The sequence below is a fragment of the Bos grunniens genome, chromosome 21 (genome assembly GCF_055505025.1).
Source record: "Bos grunniens cultivar Pamir isolate PY7600 chromosome 21, Bosgru_T2T1.0, whole genome shotgun sequence".
NCBI classification, from domain to species: domain Eukaryota; kingdom Metazoa; phylum Chordata; class Mammalia; order Artiodactyla; family Bovidae; genus Bos; species Bos grunniens.
Genome location: NC_141185.1, coordinates 64,418,802 through 64,445,716, shown reverse-complemented (window position 1 = coordinate 64,445,716; position 26,915 = coordinate 64,418,802). Strand labels below are relative to the sequence as shown.

At 41.4% G+C, this 26,915-nt stretch overlaps 2 protein-coding genes across 10 annotated transcripts in view; one reads left to right on the top strand and one right to left on the bottom strand.

The window, feature by feature from the left end:
- Positions 1 to 20,550, bottom strand: part of ASB7 (ankyrin repeat and SOCS box containing 7) — a 56,224-nt gene extending 35,674 nt beyond the window's left edge. Inside the window, exons 1-5 of one of the 6 annotated variants that reach the window (XM_086364880.1) lie at positions 19,818 to 20,446; positions 19,573 to 19,664; positions 11,859 to 11,982; positions 11,062 to 11,084; positions 9,674 to 9,942 (exon numbers count right to left, since the gene is read on the bottom strand). In XM_086364880.1, coding sequence (XP_086221006.1) covers positions 9,674 to 9,884 — 211 coding nt within the window. In that variant the 5' untranslated portion in view covers positions 9,885 to 9,942; positions 11,062 to 11,084; positions 11,859 to 11,982; positions 19,573 to 19,664; positions 19,818 to 20,446. Of the gene's footprint in view, positions 1 to 9,673; positions 9,943 to 11,061; positions 11,085 to 11,858; positions 11,983 to 19,572; positions 19,665 to 19,817 lie in introns of all 6 variants that reach the window. The other 5 variants (XM_086364884.1, XM_086364882.1, XM_086364883.1 and 2 more) reach the window with 5 other exon arrangements.
- Positions 20,551 to 20,682: 132 nt separating this feature from the next.
- LINS1 (lines homolog 1) overlaps positions 20,683 to 26,915 on the top strand; it is a 32,738-nt gene continuing 26,505 nt past the window's right edge. For 2 of the 4 annotated variants that reach the window (XM_086364876.1, XM_086364875.1), the window contains exon 1: positions 20,683 to 21,110. The gene's annotated coding sequence lies outside the window, so the exon portion shown is untranslated. The remainder of the gene's footprint in view (positions 21,111 to 26,915) is intronic. The other 2 variants (XM_086364877.1, XM_086364878.1) reach the window with 2 other exon arrangements.

Sequence of the window (26,915 nt, the reverse complement as noted above, 5' to 3'; positions counted from 1 at the left end):
GCCCCCAAACCTTAGTTATTCTTGGTTTCTTTTCCTCTCACCTCACAGTCAATCTATCATCACATCGTGTTGTCTCCATTTTCAAAATATATCCAGAATCTGACCACTCACTTCTCAATACACCCACTGCTATCATGTAGCCCAAGCCACAGATCTCTCTCACCTGAACTATTTTAAAGTACTGAAGAGGTTTTCTGATGTTTCCCCTGCTCGTCTACAATCTGTCTTTCTCAGAGCAGCCAGAGTGAGTCTTTCAGGAAGTTCATATCATTCCTCAGTTGAGAAGTGGTCAATGGCACCCCTCCCTTCTCATTCAGAGCAAAGTTAAAGGTCTAGGAGCTAGAGAACATGTTGGCTGACTCTCTTGAGCCCTGTTTGGTTCCCTCTCCCATCATTCTGCTCCAGCCACCATCTTCCTGGCTTCTTCTTGAAAGTGCTAAGATGTTCCCAACCTAGAGTTTTACTTAACACTTTTCTCCCAGATACCTACATGGTTTGGTCTTCATTTCTTTCAGGCCTCGGCTGACATGTCACGTTAGAGGCCTTCCATGAATACCTAATTTAAAACAGCAGTCTGTCCCTCTTTACCCCTTCTCTGATTCTTTTCTCTTCACGATTCGATATTGTATACTGTCAGTTACTGAAACGTAAGTGTTGCGACAGTAGAGACTTTCCTTTGTTACTGTAGTCCCAGCCCTCGGAACAGTGCCTGGCACAAAGCAGGTGCTCAGGAAACACGTGTGGGGTTCAGGGAGATGAGGCTGCAGTCCTGATCAGGCAGCAGCGCCCTTTCACTAATTCACAATGCTACAACCAGTGAGCTTTTCCACAGCACACATCTGTTTCGCCCATTCCTCTCTGTCACACGGCTCACCACTGTCCCCAGAATAAATGACTGGATGCGCTCCAATCACGCTGAATCTCAGCTCCTAAAACCAAACATGCTCCCTTTTTCCTTCAACCCTTCATCAGTGTCCTCTGAGTTTGGAGTAACTCCACAACTCCACCCTTCCAGGACCCTACATGGCCTCACCTTTCAAGACCGCAACCAAACCACGCTTGCTCCAGCAGGCCTTCCCTGCCCCTCCCGCCACCTCCACCCCAACAACAGTGGGTGGTGGTTTATAAACAGTGCTCAGTTCAGTCTCTCGGGACTGCATTGTCTTCTTATAGGTCATACAGAATCAATTTATGAGGTGAATTGACGGTGAACAAATTACTTACCATTCTGTGACTCAGTTTTCTCAGTGGAAAAAACACTTCTTACTTACTTAACCTCATGAACAGTTGTGCAGAATCTAAATGTTCAACAAATGCTGGCTATAAATCCATCCCCCCAGTAGACTGTGGAGTATCAGAAGTGGAACATAATGATTAGGTCCACATCTCAGGGCCTGGCCAGAGCCTAGCATATGTCAGGCACTCAATAAATACCTGCTGAATAAATACCTGAACAAGTGGCCAACTGGCCGCCTCCCCCTCCTCTATCTGTGCAGATTCTCTCTCTTTGCACAGAGGTTGGGGAGGGAGGAGGGAGAGAGGAAAGCGAACCCTTGTTTCTGTGTATTTCTCCCTGCCCCGTATTTGAATTTTTGACTTCATTTCATCCTAATGTCCAGCACAAACTAAGCTTATTAACAGGATGGGGCCAACCTAACTCTAAGTTTAAAAGCTCTTAAAGAAACTGTGGTTTAAGGAAAAGAGCAGGTATGAAGAATTCAGGCACTTTTCTAATCCTACCAGAAGACTGGCCCATTTCAATCAGTATTTTTTAATAGTAATAATTAAAAAAAAAAGGATCAGCCTTGTCTCTGTAAAGTTGGGGAACAATTATCTTAGGTAACTGGTGCTTATTTCTTCTTTCTCTCTCTCACTGAGAACAATACAGACACGGGTTCTGTCCTCACGAAGCCTCAAACTAGAACAGAACTAAATAGAATACTACAAAAATAATTTATTTTATTATATTATTAATAAAATAAATTATTATTTCATTGCTTGTGACAGGAGCTACAATACAAAGGTACAGAGCCTAGCAGTACCATATCACAGAGAGATCTGACCAAGTCTGGATGGTGAGGGAAGGCTTCCCTGAGAAGCGTGGGGAGAGGTGAGTGAGGCAGCATGGGCCAGGGGAAGGGGCGGCTCAGAGACAAACCAGGAGACGCTGCAGACGAGCAGACGCTGCAGGGCCACGAGGTCACATTAGGGACTCAGAACTGCCCCGAGAGAAGGGGGAGGCCACTGATGGATTTTAAAAAGACATACTTTAACTGTCATTTTTAAGAGGTCACTCCATTTGGAGACTGGCTGGGAGGGCGCTGACTGGAAGCAGGGATGAAAGAGACATTTAAGAATTCTGGTGAGAATAAGGTTTCCTTACCCAGAGGTAGGACAGTGCCTCCAATGAAAGGAAGTGAAATGATCTGACAACTATTTAGAAGGATAGTTTCTAGGTTTCTGGCATAGCTTTGGTGCCATTTACTACAGAAGAACACAGTCAAGGAGCAGCTCATGCTGAACTGTGAGCCATGAGTGTGGAGACGCTGAACAGGCAGCACTAGTCTGGTGATCAGAAGCCAGGCCAAGACGAAATACAGAGCGTGTCTAACATCACACGGGGCCAAGGCGAGCGGAGAGCAGGAGGAGGGCTCCATTCCTATTTATGTTCCCCAATGGACACATAATGTGCTCTTAAAAACTACTCCATGCAGGCTTGTAATACCCTTCACATGGAAGATCAATGAGGGAAATCTTTATATTCTGTATAAAAACAAAATCAAATTTATATACTAAAATCATTTGTCTAAAAATTTAAGTTGTTTTCAAATAAAAATAAAAATGCATTTATGATAAAAAAAAAAAAACTACTCCATAAAGTTCTTATTCTACTAAGGAAACGTGAAAAAGGAGGAAGTAAAAGGTGCTATACAAGAATAAGTGAGGGATTTCTGCAAAGTATGTAATTTTGTTGTTTTAAAATTTTATATGGAAATGCAAAGTGATAAGATTAGACAGGGCTTCCCAGGTGGCTCAGTGGTAAAGAATCTGCCTGCCAATGCAGGAAATGTGGGTTCAATCCCTGGGTCAGGAAGATCCCCTGCAGAAGGAAATGAAAACCCACTCTTGCCTGGGAAATCCCAGGGACAGAGGAGCCTGGCAGGGTGTAGTCCATGGGGCCACAAAGAGTCAAATACAATGTAGCAACTGAGACAACAACAACAAAGAGTAGCGAGACATTCCTAAAGAGGGAGAGGAGATCTGCTCTCCCAGATACTAAAGCTTACTAGAGAACAATTTACAACAGTATCATACTCACCTAGGGACATACTGACAACAGAATTAATGGAACCGTGCATGTTGGTAGGGCACAACAATGAGAAAAAAGAGATGATGGAGGCTTCCTTTATGTGTGAAATTGTAACCGTGTGATACACCAAAACCAATTCTGGATAGATTAAGGTCCTAAACATTATGAAACTTTTTTGAAAAAAATATAGGCAAATAATGACCCTGTGGTATGATGTACAAGACACAGAAAGCACAACTCATAAGCCAAAAGAAAACACAATTTACTTAAAATGTAAACTTCTGCCCAATAAAAACAAGCATAGCAAGAAAATGAAAAAGCTACCAACTGGGAGAAGACTGTTACAACATGTAACTACCAGCAGAGAATATATAAACAACTCCTGCAAGCAGTCAGAAAGAGACCCGCAAAGAGCCCAGTCCAGCAAAGGCTTTGCTACTCATGTCACTTTTGCAAGGGGCAGGGGAAGAAGCGAGCACGTCGCACAGAAGAGCAAACCACCTAGCAACATACTCCTGGCAAAGGCAGGGGCCTGGGCCCTCTCACACCTGCTAGGGACAGCCATTAACAACCTTCCTTGGAGGACAATTTGTCAATATCCATTAAAACAAACTAACTAACTAACATTCCTTTGATTGTACTTCTAGGAATTATCCAAGAGATAAACTCACACATGTAAAAAGATTAGTCAAGGACATTCTCTGTAATACTGTTCCTAGAAGAAGAAAAATGAAAAATTAGAATGTCCAAAATAGGGAATAAGTTCAAAGAAATTACATCCATACAATGGAATCAGTGACAAGGGAACAATCACTTAGTGAAACGTTTTATGAAAAAATCAAGATGCAGAACCAACGATTAATAAAAGGGAAGCAGGCGAGAAGGTGGCCAGTGGAAAAATATGCACACACAGATGCACAGACTATCTCTTCAGGGACACAAAAAAATTCAGTAAGCGTGCCTCTGGGCAGCAGAGGGAGATCAGGGCTGAGGGGCAGACGTTTCCCTCTCAACAGTCTGTTCGTTACACCTTTCCTTTAGATGTTAACCATGTATATGGATGCATGTGTTACCTTCTCAACAAATAAAATGTCCTACCGAGAAACTTTCAGCCTCTCTCAAAAAATAAAAAAGGTTGATTTAAACAAATGATAGTATATCCATACTAATAAACACTACCTAGCAGTTGAAACAGAAGATGCCAAGAGTGAACGTTGATATTCTAGGAATCAGCAAACTACAATGGACTGGAATGGGTGAATGTAACTCAGATGACCATCATATCTACTACTGCGGGCAGGAATCCCTCAGAAGAAATGGAGTAGCCATCATGGTCAACAAGAGAGTCGAAATGCAGTACTTCCATGCAATCTCAAAAACGACAGAATGACAGTTTGTTTCCAAGGCAAACCATTCAATATCACGGTAATCCACGTCTATGCCCCAACCAGTAACACTGAAGGAGCTGAAGTTGAACGGTTCTATGAAGACCTACAAGGCCTTTTAGAACTAACACCCAAAAAAGATGTCCTTTTCATTATAGGTGACTGGAATGCAAAAGTAGGAAGTCAAGAAACAGGCAAAGTAACAGGCAAATTTGGCCTTGCAGTATGGAATGAAGCAGGGCAAAGGCTAATAGAGTTTTAACAAGAGAACACACTGGCCATAGCAAGCACCCTCTTCCAACAACACAAGAGAAGACTCTACACATGGACATGACCAGATGGTCAACACCGAAATCAGACTGATTATATTCTTTGCAGTCAAAGATGGAGAAGCTCTATACAGTCAGCTAAAACAAGACCGGGAGCTGACTATGGCTCAGATCATGAACTCCTTACTGCCAAATTCAGACTTAAATTGAAGAAAGTAGGGAAAACCACTAGACCATTCAGGTATGACCTAAATCAAATTCCTTATGATTATACAGTGGAAGTGAGAAATAGATTTAAGGGACTAGATTTGATAGAGTGCCTGATGAACTATGGACGGAGGTTCGTGACATTGTACAGGAAACAGGGATCAAGACCATCCCCATGGAAAAGAAATGCAAAAAAGCAAAATGGCTGTCTGAGGAGGCCTTACAAATAGATGTGAAAAGAAGAGAAGCGAAAAGCAAAGGAGAAAAGGAAAGATATAAGCATCTGAATGCAGAGTTCCAAAGAACAGCAAGAAGAGATAAGAAAACCTTCCTCAGCAATCAATGCAAAGAAATAGAGGAAAACAACAGAATGGGGAAGACTAGAGATCTCTTCAAGAAAATCAGAGATACCAAGGGAACACTTCATGCAAAGATGGGCTCGATAAAGGACAGAAATAGTATGGACCTAACAGAAGCAGAAGATATTAAGAAGAGATGGCAAGAATACACAGAAGAACTATAGAAAAAAGAGCTTCATGACCCAGATAATCACGATGGTGTGATTACTCACCTAGAGCCAGACATCTGGAACGTGAAGTCAAGTGGGCCTTAGAAAGTATCACTACGAACAAAGCTAGTGGAGGTGATGGAATTCCAGTTGAGCTATTTCAAATCCTAAAAGATGATGCTGTGAAAGTGCTGCACTCAATATGCCAGTAAATTTGGAAAACTCAGCAGTGGCCACAGGACTGGAAAAGGTCAGTTTTCATTCCAATCCCAAAGAAAGGCAATGCCAAAGAATGCTCAAACTACCACACAATTGCACTCATCTCACATGCTAGTAAAGTAATGCTCAAAATTCTCCAAGCCAGGCTTCAGCAATGCGTGAACCGTGAACTTCTAGACGTTCAAGCTGGTTTTAGAAAGGGCAGAGGAACCAGAGATCAAATTGCCAACATCCGTTGAATCATCAAGAAAGCAAGAGAGTTCCAGAAAAACATCTATTTCTGCTCTATTGACTATGCCAAAGCCTTTGACTGTGTGGACCACAATAAACTGGAAAATTCTGAAAGAGATGGGAATACCAGACTACCTGACCTACCTCTTGAGAAACCTCTATGCCGGTCAGGAAGCAACAGTTAGAACTGGACATGGAACAACAGACTGGTTCCAAATGGGAAAAGGAGTACGTCAAGGCTGCATACGGTCACCCTGCTTATTTAACTTATGTGCAGAGTACATCACGAGAAACACTGGGCTGGAAGAAGCACAAGCTGGAATCAAGACTGTTGGGAGAAATATCAATAACCTCAGATATGCATATGACACCACCCTTATGGCAGAAAGTGAAGAGGAACTCAAAAGCCTCTTGATGAAAGTGAAAGAGGAGAGTGAAAAAGTTGGCTTAAAGCTCAACATTCAGAAAACGAAGATCATGGCATCTGGTCCCATCACTTCATGGGAAACAGATGGGGAAACAGTGCCAGATTTTATTTTTTGGGGCTCCAAAATCACTGCAGATGGTGACTGCAGCCATGAAATTAAAAGACGCTTACTCCTTGGGAGGAAAGTTATGACCAACCTAGATAGCACATTGAAAAGCAGAGACATTACTTTGCCAACAAAGGTCTGTCTAGTCAAGGCTATGGTTTTTCCAGTGGTCATGTATGGATGTGAGAGTTGGACTGTGAAGAAAGCTGAGCACTGAAGAATTGATGCTTTTGAACTGTGGTGTTGGAGAAGACTCTTGAGGGTCCCTTGGAGTGCAAGGAGATCCAACCAGCCCATTCTAAAGGAGATCAGTCCCGGGTGTTCATTGGAAGGACTGATGCTGAGGCTGAAACTCCAATACTTTGGCCACCTCATGCAAAGAGCTGACTCACTGGAAAAGACCCTGATGCTGGGAGAGATTGGGGGCAGGAGGAGAAGGGGACGACAGAGGTTGAGATGGCTGGATGGCATCACCGACTCAAGGCACATGAGTTTAGGTGAACTCCGGGAGTTGGTGATGGACAGGGAGGACTGGTGTGCTGTGATTCATGGGGTCATGAAGAGTTGGACACGACTGAGCGACTGAACTGAACTGAACTGAGAAGTTGAAAATAACAGAGTAAACCTATATGTACTTCCCAGGTGGCACAGTGTTAAAGAATCTGCCGACGATGCAGGAGAAACAAGAGATGTGGGTTTGATCCCTGGGCCAGGAAGATCCCTGGAGGAGGAAATGGCAACCCACTCCAGTATTCTTGCCTGAAGACTTCCATGGACAGAGAGAGGAGCCTGGCAGGCTACAGTCCATGGTGTCACAACGAGTTGGATGTAACTGAGTGACTAAACACACACACAAACCTGTATGTATTACTATGGGATAGGTACAAGACTTCTTTTTGGGGACAAGACTTCTTTTCGGGGTAATGGAAATGTTTCAAAGTTGGTCGTGGTGAAAGATGTCCAACTCTATGAATACATTAAAATCTACTCAATTGTACACTTGAAAAGGGCAAATTGTAAGGTTTGTGAATTCTATCTCAATAAAAGCTGTTAAAAAAATATCTATATACACACATACATACAAACAGAGAGGCAGGGTTGGGGGGAGAAATAGAGCTCAGCAAACTGGACCCAGAGGCCAAATCTAGAACACCACTGGTTTTTATACATAAAGTTCAACCAGCACACAGCTACATTCATACTTTCACACTGTATATGACAGCTTTCATGCCACAAAGGCAGAGTTAAGCAGCTAACAACAGAAAAAGGAGGGCTTGAAAAGCCCAAAATATTTACTATTTGGCCTTTTTCAGAAAAAGTCTGCCAACCTAACATTTAAAAAATTCTTTAGTTACATATAGCTGAGCAAAAAATAACAGTTGCAGAATTATAATACAGTCAGTATATCATTTATATTCTAAAACCACACACAACACAATAAGATGTATTTTCTAGAAGTATGTTAGGAAATGATCTAGAAAAATAAGGACCAAACCAAACTTAGAGCCATGAGTTACTTCTGGGCAGGGGTGGGCAGACACGGTTGGGAGCTGACCAAAGGGGACTTTGGCTTTATTTATAATTTATTTGAAATTGTGTTTTATTTGTTTTAAGGAAACAAGTTCATATATTACCTGAGTAATTGACCTTTCTTTTTTAATTAGTTTTTTAAAGCAAGGCTAACAGACGCAGAAAGTAACACAACTAGGTAGAATTTAAAAATCTGAGATCGGTTCCTTCATTTTACTAAGCAGTACCAGAATTTTAACTATTCTGATTCTACACCCACTTCTTAGTGTTTCCAGACCTTTCTTCTGGCATTCCTCATACAGTACTCCTTCACGGCCTTCTGTGCTGAGGTTTTCAAGTTTGAAGGTGAAATGAGGCATGAGCAAGGGCCACAGGGAGGGGCAGAGGACAGCCACAAAAGAGGCCCAGGCCAGCGAACGGTGGGGTCCTGTGAACGGCCAACTATTTGGGGGACATAATTCTTGTTTCAGAGCCACTAAGACATGTGATGATTCCTAGTCTCAGTTTAGCAGTGCCCTGCAGATAGTCCACGCTCACAGCCTTCATATTCTTATCTTCACATAATTCACAAGATCCTAATGACAGCTGTGCGACTTCTAACATTTTCCGTACTTCAAAATCGTTTCCAAGTTTGACTAGTCAAAGTACAACACAGAAATGGAACTAAATGATTGTTAGGCAATCCAGGCCCTAGAGTAGTACACAATAAATCCTGAGTTCCAACTGAGCTGCTTTACATCATAATTTATGAAAATAATATGAGTACAAAAAAATACATTTGTTCATCTTGTACACTTGTACAAGTGTAAATCTAGGAAAATAAACTAAGTGGAAATCTAATGGGCAAAAAAGTGAGTTTAAGACAATTATTACTAATTATGGGAATGGACAGTTTTTCAAAGCAAAAACATAAAATGGTAAATGTAGCTTCCAACTGCATATAAAATTAGACCTCAGGTAATCTTGTAGGATACCTAGAAACTATGTACAATTCTAGAAAGGGCAAGAGCTAAAACAGTAATAAAAGCATCCAAAAATGCTTTTAGAAGAGGTAAATTCAAAAGATAGGGTATCATGAAGGCCATGGTATTTATAGGGGCCTATGGTATCTGCTTGAGCAATTCTCAACAGGGGGAACTTGAGCAATTCTTAGTTGTTGGGACCACAGCCACTTCTGCTTCTGAAACAAAGCAAGTGGACAACCTGAAGAAGGGTTGCTTTTAGTTGAAATAATCTGGGGAAATCTGGCTATATAGAAACTAGAGTTATAAGGGGGAAAAAAAGCACATTCAACAAACCAATTTTTTAGACAATCTGGTTTTAAACAAAACTCAGCATAATATCTTTACAAAGGAGAGAAGAAGAAGTCGAGTATTAGAAAAAAGAAGCATTAGAAATTATATGCACATGCACACATTACTTTAAACAGAATTTCATTTGTTTCTTCTTGGGGAAAAAAGGTTTACTCCCAGTAAACTCACCTCCATGCTCTAGAAATACTCGAACACATCTTTCCTTTCCTCTTGCTGCTGAGAAATGAAGCAGGGTCCAGCCATTAGCATCCCGGCCATTTGGAGAGTAGCCTTGCTCTAACATCTTCCGCACTGTGTGAACATCCCCAGCAGCCACTGCAGCTTGAATCTGCAACTCTTCCTGGAGTTCAGGGTTCCTTCGACAATGGTGGTGTAACATCCTAGCTGAGTCCACTTTTTTTTTTTTACAAAGGATTCATTAGGTCACAGGGATCAGCCTTGAAGGGTAGGCACAATACATAAAATTTAGAATACCTGACACCTGACAGTGTGTTCATTAAATACCCCAGAATTTTTCATTGCTAACTCATGTAAGCCTCAGTGATGACAATTCATACCATAACAAATTAACATGTATCTGTTTTGACCAGAACTTTCAGTAATTTCCCTAAGATTATAAAAGATTTCAAAAAGAAAGCAAGGCATAGTCCTAAAATGCTGAAACAGGAAATTTCCTCTTACAGCCTTTTGTAAACTCAGAGCAAATATCAGTGAATACAACATAAAAGGGAAGGTGATGCTGGGCAGCTGAAGATGGATACAACAGAGGAAGCAAATGAGCACTTGTTTTAGGATTTCACATTTACCTAAAGCACATGGAAAATTTAATTTATAAACTATTCAAGAAATCTATCACACATCAATAAGTAAACACTGAGTATCAAATGGCAATTCATAGACTAGGAAGACTAAAGACCTTCAACTATGAGAAGCAGTTTAACATTTAAAAGGCGAAGACCTTTAGGCTGGTCTCCCAAAAATATTTCAGTAATATTTTACTTTTAGCCCCAGAAAGAGTGGAAAGCTGGAGGGAGGGGAAGGGGAAGTAGGTGGGGTTAAGCAAATTAGAGGGAAAAAAATGTGCAGATTATATTTACATTCCTTTCATTTCTGTTTCTCTATCTATCCTTTCCACTTTGGGAAACAAGATTTACTACTCCTTGCCATATTTCTTTGGCACTTCTCTAATTTCCATTTTCCAGAAGTTTTATTCTACAAATATTCAAAGTAGCAATGTCATAAAAAATGTTTTAAAAGAAGTCTAAACAATCTGCTGATTAACCACATGAAAAAAGTAAAAAGCAGTATATTGAATTTCTACACTTTCTAATAGGTCAAAAGAGGTGCGTACTCAAACTCAATACAAAATGAGCTTTCCTTCATGCAAATAGGAAAAGTTCAAATTGAATTGATGAAAAGTTATATCCTACATGTGTGCATACAAAAACTTTTTTTAGTGTATTTCTAAGTTTTTAAATATACACAGAAACTTAAACTAACATAATTCTAAGAAGCCATTCCACCTGGGCTAACTTTAAGGACTAGATTAGACTCACCTCCTAATGAGTAGCTTCCATTTCTAAAAGAAAAAAAAAATTATGTGAAAGTCCCTTAAAGACATTCTGGTCTCATATGTAGGTTAGACATCTCGGGACAATCTTGTTACCAATAATAATTTACCTTGAAAGACTTATCCCTGTAGATGGTACAAAGGTCAATTTAAGGTAACTTAAGTCATAACTTTGGTCATGTTATCACCGCTCAATGGTATAATCAAATATCCTCCCTTGTTTATACACAGAAAATGGTTATTATTGATACAAACTCCTAAGTATCGTTACAAAGTAATGTAATTTAAAAAATATCAAACCACTGCTACAAAGAACTGTTTCCTCAAGAAAAACTGGAAAATGAGAAACTTTCTGACAATTTGTTTTCTTAAGAAACATGATTTCCCCTTATCTTTCCACTTAATTATTTTTTCAACTGACATTAAAATTAAGTCTCTTGCCTTAGAAATTTTAAAACCAAGAATCCTTCTGGACTAGGTTTTTGCTTATTTTTAGCATTGTAAGGGAAGGTAAAGACCAGTAGAAGAAATTCACAGAAACTACCACCATATACTCAAAACAGTCTCCTTTAACAGATTTTTTTTTTTTAAAACTGGGATGATTACCTTGGCACTTAAGGCAATCTATACAAGGAAAAAGATTTAAACAATATCAAAACAAACCCAGATTTTCTTTCAGCAAGTGTTGTGTTTAGTATACATTAGATAATCTGAATGAGAAATAAAACTAAATGGATTTTCCCCTAGAACAGCACAGACAACCTATGTCACTCAGTCACTTACCTTATGAAAGAATGCCCCTTTTCCTGATATGTGGATTGCCTAATAATCATTGTGCACATACAGCATTGTTGAGTGGGGGCTTAGAGTGTCTCCAGATTCTGGTGTTAATGAACTCTTTCTGAACCTGAAAACAAATGAAATAATAATCATGGAAAATTTTCTAAAAATAATAAAGAACCATAGCTACCTAAATAGTCTACCTTTTGACGAGCTAGCATTTCAGCACATTACAACAACTTACAGAGCAAGGAATGAACTCAAATCAATTCTTAGAAGAAATTATCTCAACATCTACACTAATCTCCAACGTGGTATAGGATATGATTTATCGGGCGGAATTTTTTTTTTTCTAAAAAGGTAGTTTGTTTGTTTTTTTAATAAAGAAAATAATAAATCTCATACTTGGAATTTGGATGCAAACACAAATTTTTTGGGGGGTCTATTCAGAATATATTTTCAGAACTGAATTACTTTTTAAGTGACATCATTAGTTTCTTGCTCTTTCTAAACAATGAAAATACATGTACACTCAATACAGTAGGTAGCCAGGGTCAAAATGGGATCTATGACAACTAAAAGGAGGTTGTCTTTAAATGCTTTTTTTCTGTATATGCAAAAGACATCATGTTACTGAAACTGTTATGCCATTATGCATACACCAAACTAGGCAAAAGATTAACAACAGTCTTGCTGGCTTCTCCATATGAATCCTGAAAAAATTCTCTACAACTAAAAGAAAAGGGATCTTTCTACACATCCATTAAATCCTAGATCTATGAATTCCATTAGGGTTAAGAACACATGCAAAGTGACTTCCACACATTACACTAGAAACCGTCCAGGAATTACTCATTGGGAGAACTGCCATCCCATTCTAGTGGGGTGGGTGAGCCAAGCCCTCTGTCACTTAAACAAGGAAAGTTCACACTGCCCAGCACCTGGATGAGCTATGGGGAAAAGTGGCCGTCACAGGTGGTGGCGGCTGCAGACCAGAATTTTCAACCAACCCAAATTAGTGCAGACTACTTTGACCCTTATCTCTTTTCACAATCTATTTTTCCTTGTCAAATTTCTTCAAGGAAGCCAAAGACTCTGCAAACATGCACTTGGAAATAAATAATATTTGGCTTAAAACTGCCTAACACTTTTAAATAAACAAACTAGGCATGTTCAGGACTCCTACACAGCAAGCTATAAAAACTGCAAAGCCCAGGAGATAGTGAAGGACAGGGAAGCCTGGCATGTTGTAGTCCAGGGGGTCGCAAAGAGTCGGACACAACTTAGAGATTGAACAACAACTTGTATGGATGTGAGAGTTGGACCATAAAGAAGGCTGAGCACCGAAGAACTGATGCTTTCGAACTGTGGTGCTAGAGAAGGCTCTTGAGAGTCCCTTGGATTGCAAGGAAATCAAACCAGTCAATCCTAAAAGAAATCAACTCTGAATATTCATTGGAAGGACTGATGCTGAAGTTCTAATACTTTGGCCACCTGATGCAAAGAGCCAACTTACTGCAAAAGACCCTAATGCTGGGAAAGATGGAAGGTAAAAGGAGAAGAGGGTGGCAGAGGATGAGACGGTTAGACAGCATCACCGACTCAATGGCCATGAATCTGAGCATACTCTGGGAGACGGCGGAGGACAGAGGAGCCTGGCGTGCTGCAGTCCATGGGGTCACAAATAGACACAATTTAGCAACACAACAGGAGAAGGTGATGGCACCCCACTCCAGTCCTCTTGCCTGGAGAATCCCACGGATGGAGGAGCCTGGTAGGCTGCAGTCCATGGGGTTGCTGAGGGTCGGACATGACTGAGAGACTTTCCTTTTACTTTTCACTTTCATGCACTGGAGAAGGAAATGGCAGCCCACTCCAGTGTTCTTGCCTGGAGAATTCCAGGGACGGGGGAGCCTGGTGGGCTACTGTCTATGGGGTCGCACAGAGTCGGACACGACTGAAGCGACTTAGCAGCAGCAGCAACAGAACAACAATCCTTACAGAAATGGTTGATGCTGGAACTGGGCAGGAAATACAGAAGATGAGCCTAGAGCATCTTACAGTGCCAAAAGAGAAGGAAGTACTCCAAGAAAAACGCAAAGATGTCAAGGAGATACAGGAGCCAACTAGAAGAGCTCTCAATAGCCATGGTGGAACAAATCAAACAAGATAATCAAAGTACTATTAGATACTAACCCAAACTACACCTAAGTATCAGTAAGTCTGTATTGATAATGAACAACTGACTGACTTTAAAAGGGAGAGAAGAAATAAATCTCCTGTTCAAAATTCCGAATAATGTGTGTAGATTCACCCCCTCCCTTCACCCTTAAGGAGGTGGAACACAACTCCCCTTTCTCCTTAAGTGTGACTTCCTTTCAAAGAGGATGAACCTCTTTTCAAAGAGGATGAACTTTTCAGTGGGAAACCTGAAAGACAGTGCCTCAGCTAGATAATTACGGCCAATATCAAGAGCACCATCAAAATCATGTTGTTAGCATGATATGATGAGAATGGCGATTTACCTGTGCTCTTTCTCCCCAAAACCCACAGCCGCAGTCTAATCATGAGGAAAATACCAGACTAATTCCAACTGAGGGGCTATCTACAAAATATCTGAAACTCTTCAAAATGTCAAGATCATCAAACACAAGGAAACAAAGAAATCTGAGAAACTGTCACAGTCAAGAGGAACCTAAAGAGACAGGACAACTAAAATGGAATGTGGTATCCTGGATGGGATCCTAGAACAGAGAACAGTTATTAGGTAAAAGCTAAAGAAATCAGAACAGAGTATGGATTTTAGTTAATAAAACTATTCAATACTGTTTCAATAATTGTGAGAAATGTGTCTATTAATGTAAGACGTTAGGGGAAGGTGAGTGTGTAATACATGGGAATTCTGTATCAACATTTTTCTGCACATCTATAAAACTGTACTAAAATAAAAAATGCAAACTAATGTCTTCAATGATGAGCCTGCAGCATTTCCACACAGAATATGTCATTATTCTCCATGTGATCCACACCTCCATTTCAAGAACGAACACCACCGGATGCCTTACTTCTAAGTATTTCCTCGGTAACCCCTGTCCTCCTAAGAAAAGTGAAGATGACTTTTCACAGTCTTGAGTCTTTAAGAGTCCTTGTTTTTGTCATCATTGCCTTCCATACATCCATCACCACTTCCACGAAGGCAGCAGAAATGGTGGGGGATGGCAAGTGAGGTGGAGGTTGAAGAGAATATTAAATGGCATTAATTTATTAATAATATCAAGAAAGGTTTTGTGTTAAAGGTCAAAGTGACTCAATTATTCCTCTCTATATGCAAGATGCACAAACAGCTCGTGATAATCCCACACCATCTACTCCAATCAGACAAACGAAAGTCTACTGAGTACCCTATAGTGCCTGGCATACTATGAGTCTTTGGCCACTGGTATTATCCCTGGAGAGAACTTACAGAGTTTTCGCATACTTCAAATGAATCAAATACTTGTAGAATGGTTAGGATCATTTTTCTTTATTCTGACCATACCAAGCTCTAGAAATAAAAAACACAGGTTTAAAGCAAAAAAAGCACTTTGTGCTTCAGTCTTTATGTGAAAACACACACACACACACATACCATGCACACACGACTCCTGTCCTCTTAAATTATGAAGGCCAAAGACTTATTACCAAAATATCCTAATAGTCCAAAGCATCAAGCAACTTAATTTCATCGTGGTGTAATTTTATGAAAGTTTGCATTTAATAGAGTATAACCATCCATGTATGTGTAAATAAAGGGAAAAAGGCTACTGAACTTAGAAAGTTAACGTAATATTCAGTGGTAAAGTTACCATTAAAAACTACAGAGGAAGTCCAGAGATAAGACAGAAAAAAATCTATTTCCCCTCAAAAAGTCCAAGTCTGAAAATCTGATAGCTCATGGAGTCACATATAAAAGAAAATGGTGAAGGAGTCAATTTTCTAAGTAAACATATGTACAATGCAAGTTGACTCAGAATGACTAAAACTCTGAGGATGCAATCTTTAGAAATTCCATTCTAGGTTTCAGTCAGAAAAGGAAAAAAAAACACACTAACAAGGAAGACTTCAGAATTATGTATCAAAATGAACTGCTTCCCAATGTATATCACTTTTATAAAAGATTTTACTGCCCAATGTTAATAGTGTTTAAATTTTACAAATTCATCTTTTCTACTTTACACTTTTCTTAAAAAAGAAAACAATCTAGGCCTCCGAGCTTTCACAATGTTGACCATATTAGAAACTACAAATTTAGGAATTACATGCCATCTAATTTCCATACAGATATCAAGTGAACCTCATTAAGTTAAAACCAAAGCTTCTTGCTTCATATAATTAAAAGAAATCTATATTCATAGAATAAAGAATAAAATAGCTATAAAGCAAAATATATTTAAGATCTGTCTAAAATTATGTAACTTGCACCAAATTTGCCCACATGTCCCCAATTTCCTTTGGCATAAATGATTAGTCATTAATAGCTTTTGCATATTACTTTCACTGAAAGGCCACACATTTTTTGATTAAGGGACACAAATTAGAACTGTGCTTTCAGATTTCACACGAACTGGAAACAAGGTAACAGCTTGCTACTCAAAAAAAGAAATAAGCATTTCTTTGCAGAATAAACAGAGATACAGGCTGTAAGGAAATAAAATCAGTAACTCCAAGGATACTAGATCTAAGGGGAAAAAAAAAAAAACCAAAAAACATGAATAGCTCACAAATCCCAAGAGGGAAGATAGATGCAGAAACACTACAATGCCCAAAGCATGTAACATGGCTGAGATGGATGTTGATGAGGTCGACTCATATAACCAAGAGCCTGGAACCCAAAATGAAGTAGAAGTGTTATTTTAGTATCACTCGGCTGAGTACCACAGTGTTTCTGTTCTAAAACAAGTGAGGGTATTCATATTTCCTCCAAATTACTGGGCCTCCATATAACAAATATTTATTATCATGTACAACTTTTCTACAAGCTTCCTAAGTTCTGACAGAAAGACCAACAATTTTCATGCAATGTGGACAAGGCAACAGAGGAAATTTTGTAGTTCACTTACTTCAACTCAATTTAAAGTGTAAATCACAAGTATTATAAATGATGAAATCTTGTCAACCTTACCTTTTTAACCTATGTCTGGCCTTACCATCTTAGCAGCCTCATATCAGTACCTAAGTTTATGAGAAAGGAGATAAGTCTTCTACGTAGGGCATACTTTCTGTTGAAGATGAAGTGAAAAGGCTGAAAGTCAGGTATTAGATATGCTTACAGAAATGACCTGATTTTACAGACTTTTTAGGAATCATATGTACTTCTATATTATCAAAGTTAAATGTGAACAAAATAAAGCGGTATTTGTATGTGTCATAATATAATTGTGAATGGCATCACTTTAGGTATGAAGACAGTCAGTACTGGCCACAGCATACTCAAAATGCATCACTTCAATTAAAATCAGTGATTCTCCCTATGGGGTCATAAATCTTACTTGGTTACCAAAAAAGCTGGGTGTTTATCTTTTTTCTTTTCAAAACCATGTGACTGACAATAGAATTAACACAAAGTTAACTACCAGACTGAAGAATATAAATCAGTCAACAGACTTTTTTGGTAATACAGTATTCACACTAAATGTTTGGCATAATCTAGACCAAATACTCTCAATCATGCTAACATTAGGAACAGATGTTGACAATTTATATATACTCCATAATCTTAGAAAAACCACTAAAAGCTGAGAGGATCAATGAAATAGTTAAGAAATTAGAAAGAACAGAGAGGAAAGTAGTGTTCTCTCTTTACCTTACATACTTGACTCAGCACAGGTGATAAAACCCCTCAGAAATGAAAACATGCTAGAGTTCAATCTAAAGCAGAAAAATATTTAACTGAGAAGGCCTGAATAGAAAGTACATGTAATTCATCTTTACCCTAAAAACATGCTTCAAGTATTTTAGCAATTTTTTAAAAGGTCTAAAGTAATCATTAGGCATTTCTCTGGCGATTCACATATTTAAATAATGAAAATTGCCTTCTACCTAGCTTTTACTGAAATGCAGTGAACCCTACATGTACAGAGGGAACTTCCCAGGTTCCCAGTTGGTGAAGAATCTGCTTGCCAATACGGGACACACAAGAAATGTGGGCTTGATCCCTGGGTGGGGAAGATCCCCTTGAGGAGGAAATGGCAATCCACTCCAGTATTCTTGCCTGGAAAATTTCATGGACAGAGGAGCCTGGTGGGCTGCAGTCAATCATGTGACAATGAGCCGGACATGGCTGACCATACATGCACTCTACGTGTACATACAAAAGGTGCCCTAAATGTTCACTGTGGAATAGTCATTAGTCAATACTGATTCTAAACCCCATTCAGTAGCATACGTTCTCATTTTGGTATCCAGTTCCAGGTCTCAAGAATACGCAAACCCTCAAAGCCCTTTAAAAGTATCTTTAGCTGCACCTTGACAATTAGAAGAATCAGGTGAGAGATTCATTTCTTTATCCGGAAGACAGAAAGTCCAGAGGAAGAGAACAAGTCAAAGATTTCCTAACAACTTTTGCTATTATAAGCACTTCCTTGCATGTAAAATTCCCTAAAAAATCTGTGATATTAAAATAACTCTGAGATTAACAAGAGACTTTATACTCCTGTTATTGGATGTTAGAGAAGTTATTACTTGGCTCATTTCTGAATTAACTCTTACATGATTTCCCTATTTATATCCCCTCTTTAGGACTTACATGAATGCCCTAAACTTACCTTTAGTGCATTTTAAAAGGTGGCAACAAAATACAGATGCTTAAATTTCAATCTAACAAATTCTCTACAAGGGTTTCAAAATGAGAAATCTTATGAAAAGTGCCAAAATAAAACCCTACGTTCTAAACACACCAAAATATTCTTTTGCTTTTAAATTCTTGAGCGTCAAATGATTAACAAAATATTGCATAAAGTTTTATAAGTACTAGAAAATCTGAGATATAACAAATATGATTTATCTTTTTATAAGAGTTTCATAGCCTTTACACATCTGTCACACAGAAACACACAAAAGCCCAGAGTTAATTATACATAAGTGCTTCAGGAGAGTATTGCTTTCATATCATTCACATTATTAAGGTACACAGATTCACTTTTTGCTATAGGAAAAAAAATCACATTATTTTCTGAAACTCACAAATTTCAAGCTATTACTGAACCTTCCTTCACGAACTCTTGTGAGGTAACTCAAAAGATATTCTGATGGAGGTAGAGGAATGATAGCAAAGAAGAGGGGAAAACAGAAAATTGTGGTTTAATTAAAAAGCAGAGTCATCCAGAATTAACAAGCAACTAATAAGGAATTGGGGAATTCCTATGAGAATAAGAGGGGCTGGGGGAGCTACAAAAAGGTCTCAAAGTCTCCGAGCAGGGTAAATGGTGGAGTGTACCAAAAGACAAATGCAACACATGGAAACACACTGTTCAGAGGGAAAGGCGGAAAATAAGGTCCTGGGAAAGAGAAGTTATTAAAATGTTAAAGACTGGGGCACGGGCAGCGTTTTTGTTTTTGCTGGAAAGCTAGAAGCCAGGAAAGGGGTGCATTGCCAGGTAACTATCCAGAAAAGAAAGCACCGATTAATGAGGTAGGGGCCAGGAATAAACAATGGGGGAGGGGAGGGCTGGCTCGTTACCTTGACGGTGGAAGCTGGTCAGAGCTCCGCGGCTGCTCGGGCGGGTGGGTAGACCCTCTCCTGCCGTCGCTCGCCCCCCAGCCAGCTCACACCTGAAAATCAGAGACCCGTGAGCGGGGCAGAGCCCTGGGGCCGGGGCGGAGGGGGCCCCGGGGCAGAGAGCGGGGCGGGCCGGCAGGAAGCGGCAGGCTTCCCCTCCGTCCCGGACCGGCCCCTTCCCCTCAGCGGGGGTAACCGACTTTTACCTGTCTCCTCAGCTGCTGCCTCCCTTCCTTCTTCCAGCCGCCTCCACACTCACCAACTTCTCCATTGAGGAAACAGCCCGGGCAGGGCCGGACCCGGCTGTCCCTGCTCCTCCGCGGCGCCTCCCGGCCCCAGCCTGCCAGCATCCAGATGGCCCGGCCGGGCGGAGGCGGCGGCGGTGGCCGCCGAGCGTCCTGGGGCAGGGGTGCAGGGAGGAAGTCCCGGCGCGGGCGGGGGGCAGCCCCGGTCCGAGCGCTCGGGGCAGGGGGCTGCCGCGCTCCTGGCCGGGGGCGCCCGGCCACTGAGGGGCCCGGGAGGGCTCGGGGCGGCGAGGGCCTGGCTCTCACGGAGCCCGGAGTGCCGGCCGCCGGGGCGCCAGGCAGGGGGCTTTCGGGATGCACTTTGCACCGGGCCACCCCCGCCCCCTCCCTCCAGCACTTTGGGGTCACTGGGATGGGACCAAACCCTCAGCAGCCAATCAGCGGCCGCACTGGAGCCGGAGCCCGGAGCCGTAAACCAGGTCTGAGGTGGGTGGGGGGGTAGGGGGTGAGGGGGACTTGGTTGGTTGGTTGCTTCCTTCTCTCCTCCTTACCCCAGCGGCCCCCACCCCTTGCCTGCCGTAAAGCGGCCTGCGTATTCGCGACAGTTAGAGGAGGCGTGCCGAGCGAGGCTAGGAGTCGCCTCTGATTGGCCACATTCACTCCCCCCCTACCCCCCGCACCTCGCGGCTCCCGACGCTCCGCCCCTGGCGGAGGGACTCCACGCGGTTGCTAAGAAACACTATATGCCGAACAGGACCTCTGCGCAAGCGGGTGGAGGCAGCGCCCTGTACGTTCTGTGAACTACGGTGGCCCGGAAGGGGCCGGCGCTTGCTCGAACGGCAATGCGGAGGCGGCGTGGCTTGAGGCAGGTCTCCAGCAGGTAACTGGAAGAGGTCGCTACCCTCGGCGACGGGGGAAGCGGCTGTGCGGCCGATGAGAGGCTGTTTCGAGGCTTAGGACTGAGGAGGTGTCAGTCTCCAGGAAGCGAGGAGAGGCGCTCCTCGTCCCGCCGCCCTCGGTGCTTTTCAGTCGCGAGCGCCGGCTCCTAGGTTGCGCTCCAGGGCCTGAGGCGCCGTTAGCTCCCGGCTGGGCGCGCCTCGCCTCACTCAGAAGAGGACACTGTGCCTTGGCGGTGACGCTTCAAGGGCTTTCCTGCGAGGACAGCGGCCCTTGAGAATTCTGCGAATGAAAGGGAAAAGAGTGGAAAATGTGGGAGATGGCCGTGTTTATTAAGTGCGTTTTTTCACTTACCAGGTATTTACTTTAAGCTGGTCAGTGTCCTAGCCGTCAGGGAGACAAAAGCGAACAAGATATATGTAATCCTTTGCCCTCGTGGAGCTTTACGCTTTAGCAAAGAGACTGACAGATACGAAATTATTTACTAGATAGCGATGGGGTCGAGCTTGGCTTGGACGTGATGGCTCTTTTAGCTAGTAAGGGTCTCTGAGGAAGTGATATTTGACTCGCCATCTGAGTGAGGAACACAGCCATGCTAAGATCAAGGGGCGGGGGGGGGGAGGCGAGGGGCCGGGGCGGGGGGGAATTTTGCAGGCAGAGACATCAAAGTCCAAAGTCTCCGACTGGAATAATCTTTGCCGTTGCTAGGAACTGCAAGAAAGAAGGCCAGCTAGTCAAGCAGGGAAACTGATTGATAATGAAGTTGGTTGTGGGAGTGGAGGGTGTACGACAGGCTGCAGATCTTGCAGGACCCTGTAGCAGGTGGTCGGGAAGATCTATTTATGTTTTGAAAAGATCACTGGCTGCTCAGTGGAGAAGGCTGTAGCTGAGAGTGAGGTTACTGCAGATGTGAAAGACTGTTGTGGTAGTCCAGGCAAGAGTTGACATTATCTTAAACTTAGTCACCCAGTACAGCAGACGTTTGGCTACCACCAGTGTCCTCAAGAAACGCCTATCTAATTGTATAAAGAAAGTATGTATTTCAACATATCAACTACTTTTATGTAATAAAATAAGATGTTTTGTGGCAGATGGGGGTCACTGCAAACATTTCAAATTGATATCCTGCTATTTTATTGTACATTATCATGCATTTATCAAGAATATTCATTTTTCTGCCTTCTACATGAGCTGTTTATTGGCTTAGGTAGGCAAACTGGGCTCAGGCCTACCCAAGGAAGCTCATAATCAAGTGTGGGGAAACCAAATTAGAAAATTATTGCAGACAATTCAGTGAGACAAATACTATATATAGCCTGAGGGAGCACTTGGCCAAGGCCCTTAATCCTGACTTGGATATGTGGTAGGCTCCCCAAGACTGGAGGTTTCCTCCTTGAAGGTTGAGAGTGGGAGGGGAAAGGCTGAGTATGATTTTAGGGAGAATGGGCCAAGAAAAGTAGTCCTTAAAGTGCACAGAGTTTCTGAGGCCCTCAGAGAAAACCTGGAGCTAAATTTGTGGGGCACAGACCTAACAAGACCCCAACAGTCAGATCTTGAAGGGCATGCTAAGCCATGTTAAGGAATTTGTACTTTATCTGAATCAAAGTGGAGATGTTTTTCAGAAGGAAGTGCGTGTCAGGAAACAACTACTTAGCAAGGACTATGTTGTGGTTGTCCAGGGTAGGAGTGGTGTACTGTAACAGTGGCCATAAGGGTGGAAAGAAGTGAGGTGAGAGAGGGTCTGGAAAGATAGCCAGGTTTCTTGCTTGGGTGACTAGGCGATACAGGTGCCATATACTGAGATGGCAACTTTGAGAGACCATAGAGTGAGTTGAGTTTGTGCTGAAGGTGCTGTGGAAATTCCAAGTGGAGTTCTCCACTGGCATTTAGATATTTGAGAGTGGACCCTAGAAGAGAGCTAAACCTAACTGTGGATTCTGGAGTTGTTAGTGTGGAGATGTTAATTCAAGATATTGAGAGACTGTGAAACATTAAGGAGACTACAATCAGCTCTCTGTTGTATTCATGGGTTCTGCTTCTGTAGTTTCAGCCAACCTCCAGTCAAAAATATTTGTAAAAAGAAAAAAGTTCCAGGAAGTTACAAAGAGCAAAACTTGAACTTGCCACCAGCTTAGCAACTATTTACATAGCATTTATGTTGTATAATATATTCTAAGTAAGCCAGAGGTGATTTAAAGTATAGGAGAGGATGTGCATTGTTGTTACTGTTGTTCTTCAGTCGCTAAGTTGTGTCCGACTCTTTGAGACCCCATGGACTGCAACGCACCAGGCTTCCATGTCTTTCACTATTTCCCAGAGTTTGCTCAAATACATGTCCATTGGGTCAGTGATGCTATCTAACCATCTCATCCTCTGCCTCCCTCTTCTTTTGCCTTCCATCTTTCCCATCATCAGGATCCTTTCAAATGAGTCAGCTCTTTGCATCAAGCAGCCAAAGTCTTGAAGCTTTAGCTTCAGTATCAGTCCTTCCAATGAATATTCAGGATTGATTTCCTTTAGGATTAACTGGTTTGATTTCCTTGTAGTCCAAGGGACTCTGAAGAGTCTTCTCCAGCACCACAGTTCAAAAGCATCAATTCTTCGAAGCTCAGCCTTTATGGTCCAATTCTCACATCCATACATGACTACTGGAAAAACCATAGCTTTGACTAGATGGACCTTTGTTGGCAAAGTGAAGTCTCTGCATTTTAATACTCTGTCTAGGTTTGTCATAGCTTTTCTTCCATGGAGCAAGTGTCTTTTACATTCATGCCTGCAGTTACCATCTGCAGTGATTTTGGATCCCAAGAAAATAAAATTTGTCACTGCTTCCACTTTTTCCCTTTCTGTGTGCCATGAAGTGATGGGACCGGATGCCATGATCTTAGTTTTTTTCAGTGTTGAGTTTTAAGCCAGCTTTTTCACTCTCCTCTTTCACCCTCATCAAGAGACTCCTTAATTCCTCTTCTCTTTCTGCCATTAGAGTGGTGTCATCTGCATATTCGAGGTTGTTGACATTTCCCTTGGCAATCTTGATTGCAGCCTATGCTTCATCCATCCTGGCATTTTGAATGATGTGCTCTGCATATAAGTTAAATAAGCAGAGTGACAATATACAGCCTTGACATACTCCTTTCCCCAATATTGAACCAGATTGTTGTTCCATGTCCAGTTCTAACTGTTGCTTCTTGACCTGCATACAAGTTTCTCAGGAGACAGGTAAGATGGTCTGGTATTGGCATCCCTTTAAGAATTTTCCACAGTCAAAGGCTTTTGAGTAGTCAGTGAAGCAGAAGTAGGTGTTTTTCTGAAATTCCCTTGTTTTCTCTCTGATCCAACAAATGTTGGATGTGCCTGGATTATATGCAAATAAGGGACTTAAGCATCTACCGATTTTGGTACCTGTGAGGGGTCCTAGAACCAGTTTCTACCCAGAAATGACTGTAGCAGGAGAAGAACTGAGCAAGGATGTCTGAGAGGGAATCTCCAGAGAGGGAGAAGGGGCTCCAAGAGAGACTGACTTGTCAGGAATTTGTGTGTGTATGGTGGTGGTGTTCAGTTGCTAAGTCGTGTCCAACTCTTTGCAACCACGTGAATGCAGCATGCCAGGCTTCCCTGTGTTCAGAAAAAGGCAAATTTATTTATTTATTTATTGTTTTAGCGGCACCAAACGCCACGTGGGATCTTAGTTCCCAGACCAGCAATCAAACTTATGCCCCCTTCTGTGGGAACTCACACTCTTAACCCCTGGCCCACCAGAGAAATCCCAAAGCAAAATATTTTTTAGTGAAGGGACTACACAATTATTATCTATGTGAACATGTGACTATTTTTCCTTTAAAGAATATACCCCTTTGGCCAGCAGTTCTGATGATGTTGTAGTCAGAAACTCCCTTTAGGAAAAAGCCTTAAAGACTTGGCAGGGGTAGGAGAGTGAAAAGATGTATTATAAATTGAGAACCATCATGCATGATAGAGAAGGCACTGAAATAGGGTGGATCAGTGTTAATAGTCACATTGGTAGCCCTAAAGACTTCTTTCTCTTGTTCTGTGTAAGGCTTTTTAGAAAATACAAATTCTTAGAAGAACATTCTTACTAAACATTTGCTTAAATTAGAAAAAAATAGAAGTTTTATACTATTAAGAGCCAGGCTGAAAATTATACAGGATAAGTTTTTAAAAACTTCTGTTTTTTTTAAACCAAACCCACCCAGGAAGTGTAGTATCTAACTGTATATTCAAAGGAATATGTGCAGGACTGCAGGCAGTTTCCAAAGGAATTTCAACAGGAGTGTGGAACAATGGTACTTTACTTGGAATTACTCTTCCTAAAAAAACTACTGTGAAGGCTACTACATATTTTTGTATGTATAATTTCCAATTAAAAAAAATTTAATTTCTCTTTATCCTTAAAATACGTAACTGAATTTTAACTAGAAACCAGTTATATTCAGACATATTAAGTGGTATGATACATTAGCAACTTCTGATCTTTCAATTCTCTCATGATTTCTTCCTGATTTATTATAAAAACAAATAACATCACAGAAAGTTTGGACAACAGCTTATAATACCTAAACTTCAATACAACTACCAACTTTATTTTTGCATACTCTTTTTTTGTCTTCAGACATTTCATACACTTTCCACAATACATGTGCCCTGGGGGATTCCATGGCAGTCAAGGGGTTTGGACTATACATTCTCTGGTCGGAGAACTAAAATCCCATGATCCATATGGCATGGCCAAAATAAAAAAACTTGTGTTATGAGACTTTATTGGTACATTTTGCCTAAATAATTGCTGCCTCCTTCTTGGAAACCCAGATTGCTACCTGATGTCCACTAGCACTCTTGGGTTCTGGAATTGCAGAGAGGCTTTATGAGTTATCTGGGCCAGTGATTTTCAGGTTTCTTAGCAATGGGACTCCAGTGTGAAAAAAAAAAAAAAACTGTTGACAGGGGTATTTTACCAGTATGAATGTAAATTGTAAGTTCAGTTTTATAAAGTTTACTGACTATAGAATCAGGCAGTTTTGAATTCCAAAAAGAATAAAATAAACGAATAAATCTGTGAAGTTGTGGAGGAAATGTTCAGTCTCACAGCATCGTCAGCCCCATGCAGCTCAGTGTGTTGCTAAATGTTGCTTCAACCAAGACATGAAGGTCTCCTAGCTTAACAGAAGTTGGTATCTGAGTTGTGTCCTAGCTTTTCCTTTTCTCTGGTCATTTGAAATCCTTTGTTCAGGTTGCAACAGTTTGCGAGATTACCGAGGTAATTATATCACAACCAGGGAACATGGCATAGAGAATGTGCTACTAGATAATTCTAAATTGATTTATTGTGTTGGTGATGTCAAATTTGATAATTCTTAAACTATAACTTTTCACTGATTTAGCAGTTTAGATTGCATAATATTTTTAGCAAATTAAACTTGATTAGATTTCACCAGACATACTTTACTTTGCATTAGGTGATATCAAATTCACACAAATGGAAACACTAATTTTACAACAGATAAATGAAGTAATTCCAGATCAGCGTTTATGATGTTTTAGTTCATAAAACCCTGCTGTGCTTAGTCGCTCAGTCGTGTTCGACTCTTCGCAACCCTTTGATCCTGCTAGGCTAGGCCCCTCTGTCCATGGGGATTCTCCAGGCAAGAACACTGGAGTTTGTTGCCATGCCTTCCTTCAGGGGATCTTCCCAGCCCAGGGATCAAACCAGGGTCTCCTGCGTTGCAGGCAGATTCTTTACCAGCTGAGGTACTAGGGAAGCCCCCATAAAACCCTGACTCAGTCTTAATTGAGTTTCTACCCTGTATAGAAGAGTACTTGATCATTGGAAAAATGTTCAAGCCCCACTGCAGCAACTCTGACTTACTTGGTGCCCAGGGCTCAGGCATTTTTCCTCATGCCCCAGTGAGTTCACTCTGTGACTGAAGTCTAGAACCACTGCCCAGGAGACTGTGTCTCAGCCCTTAAATCAGGCGGTGTTGATAATACAGAGAGAGAGCAGGTTATGCCGTGAATGACAGCAGATACCATTTTTGTGACTACAGGGAAATTGAGACCTACATGTTGTTAATACGGCCACCAGACAGTCTGTCATCTGCCTTCCAGCATAACTTTGTTCAGCAGTACTTGGCAGGAAAGGAGGAA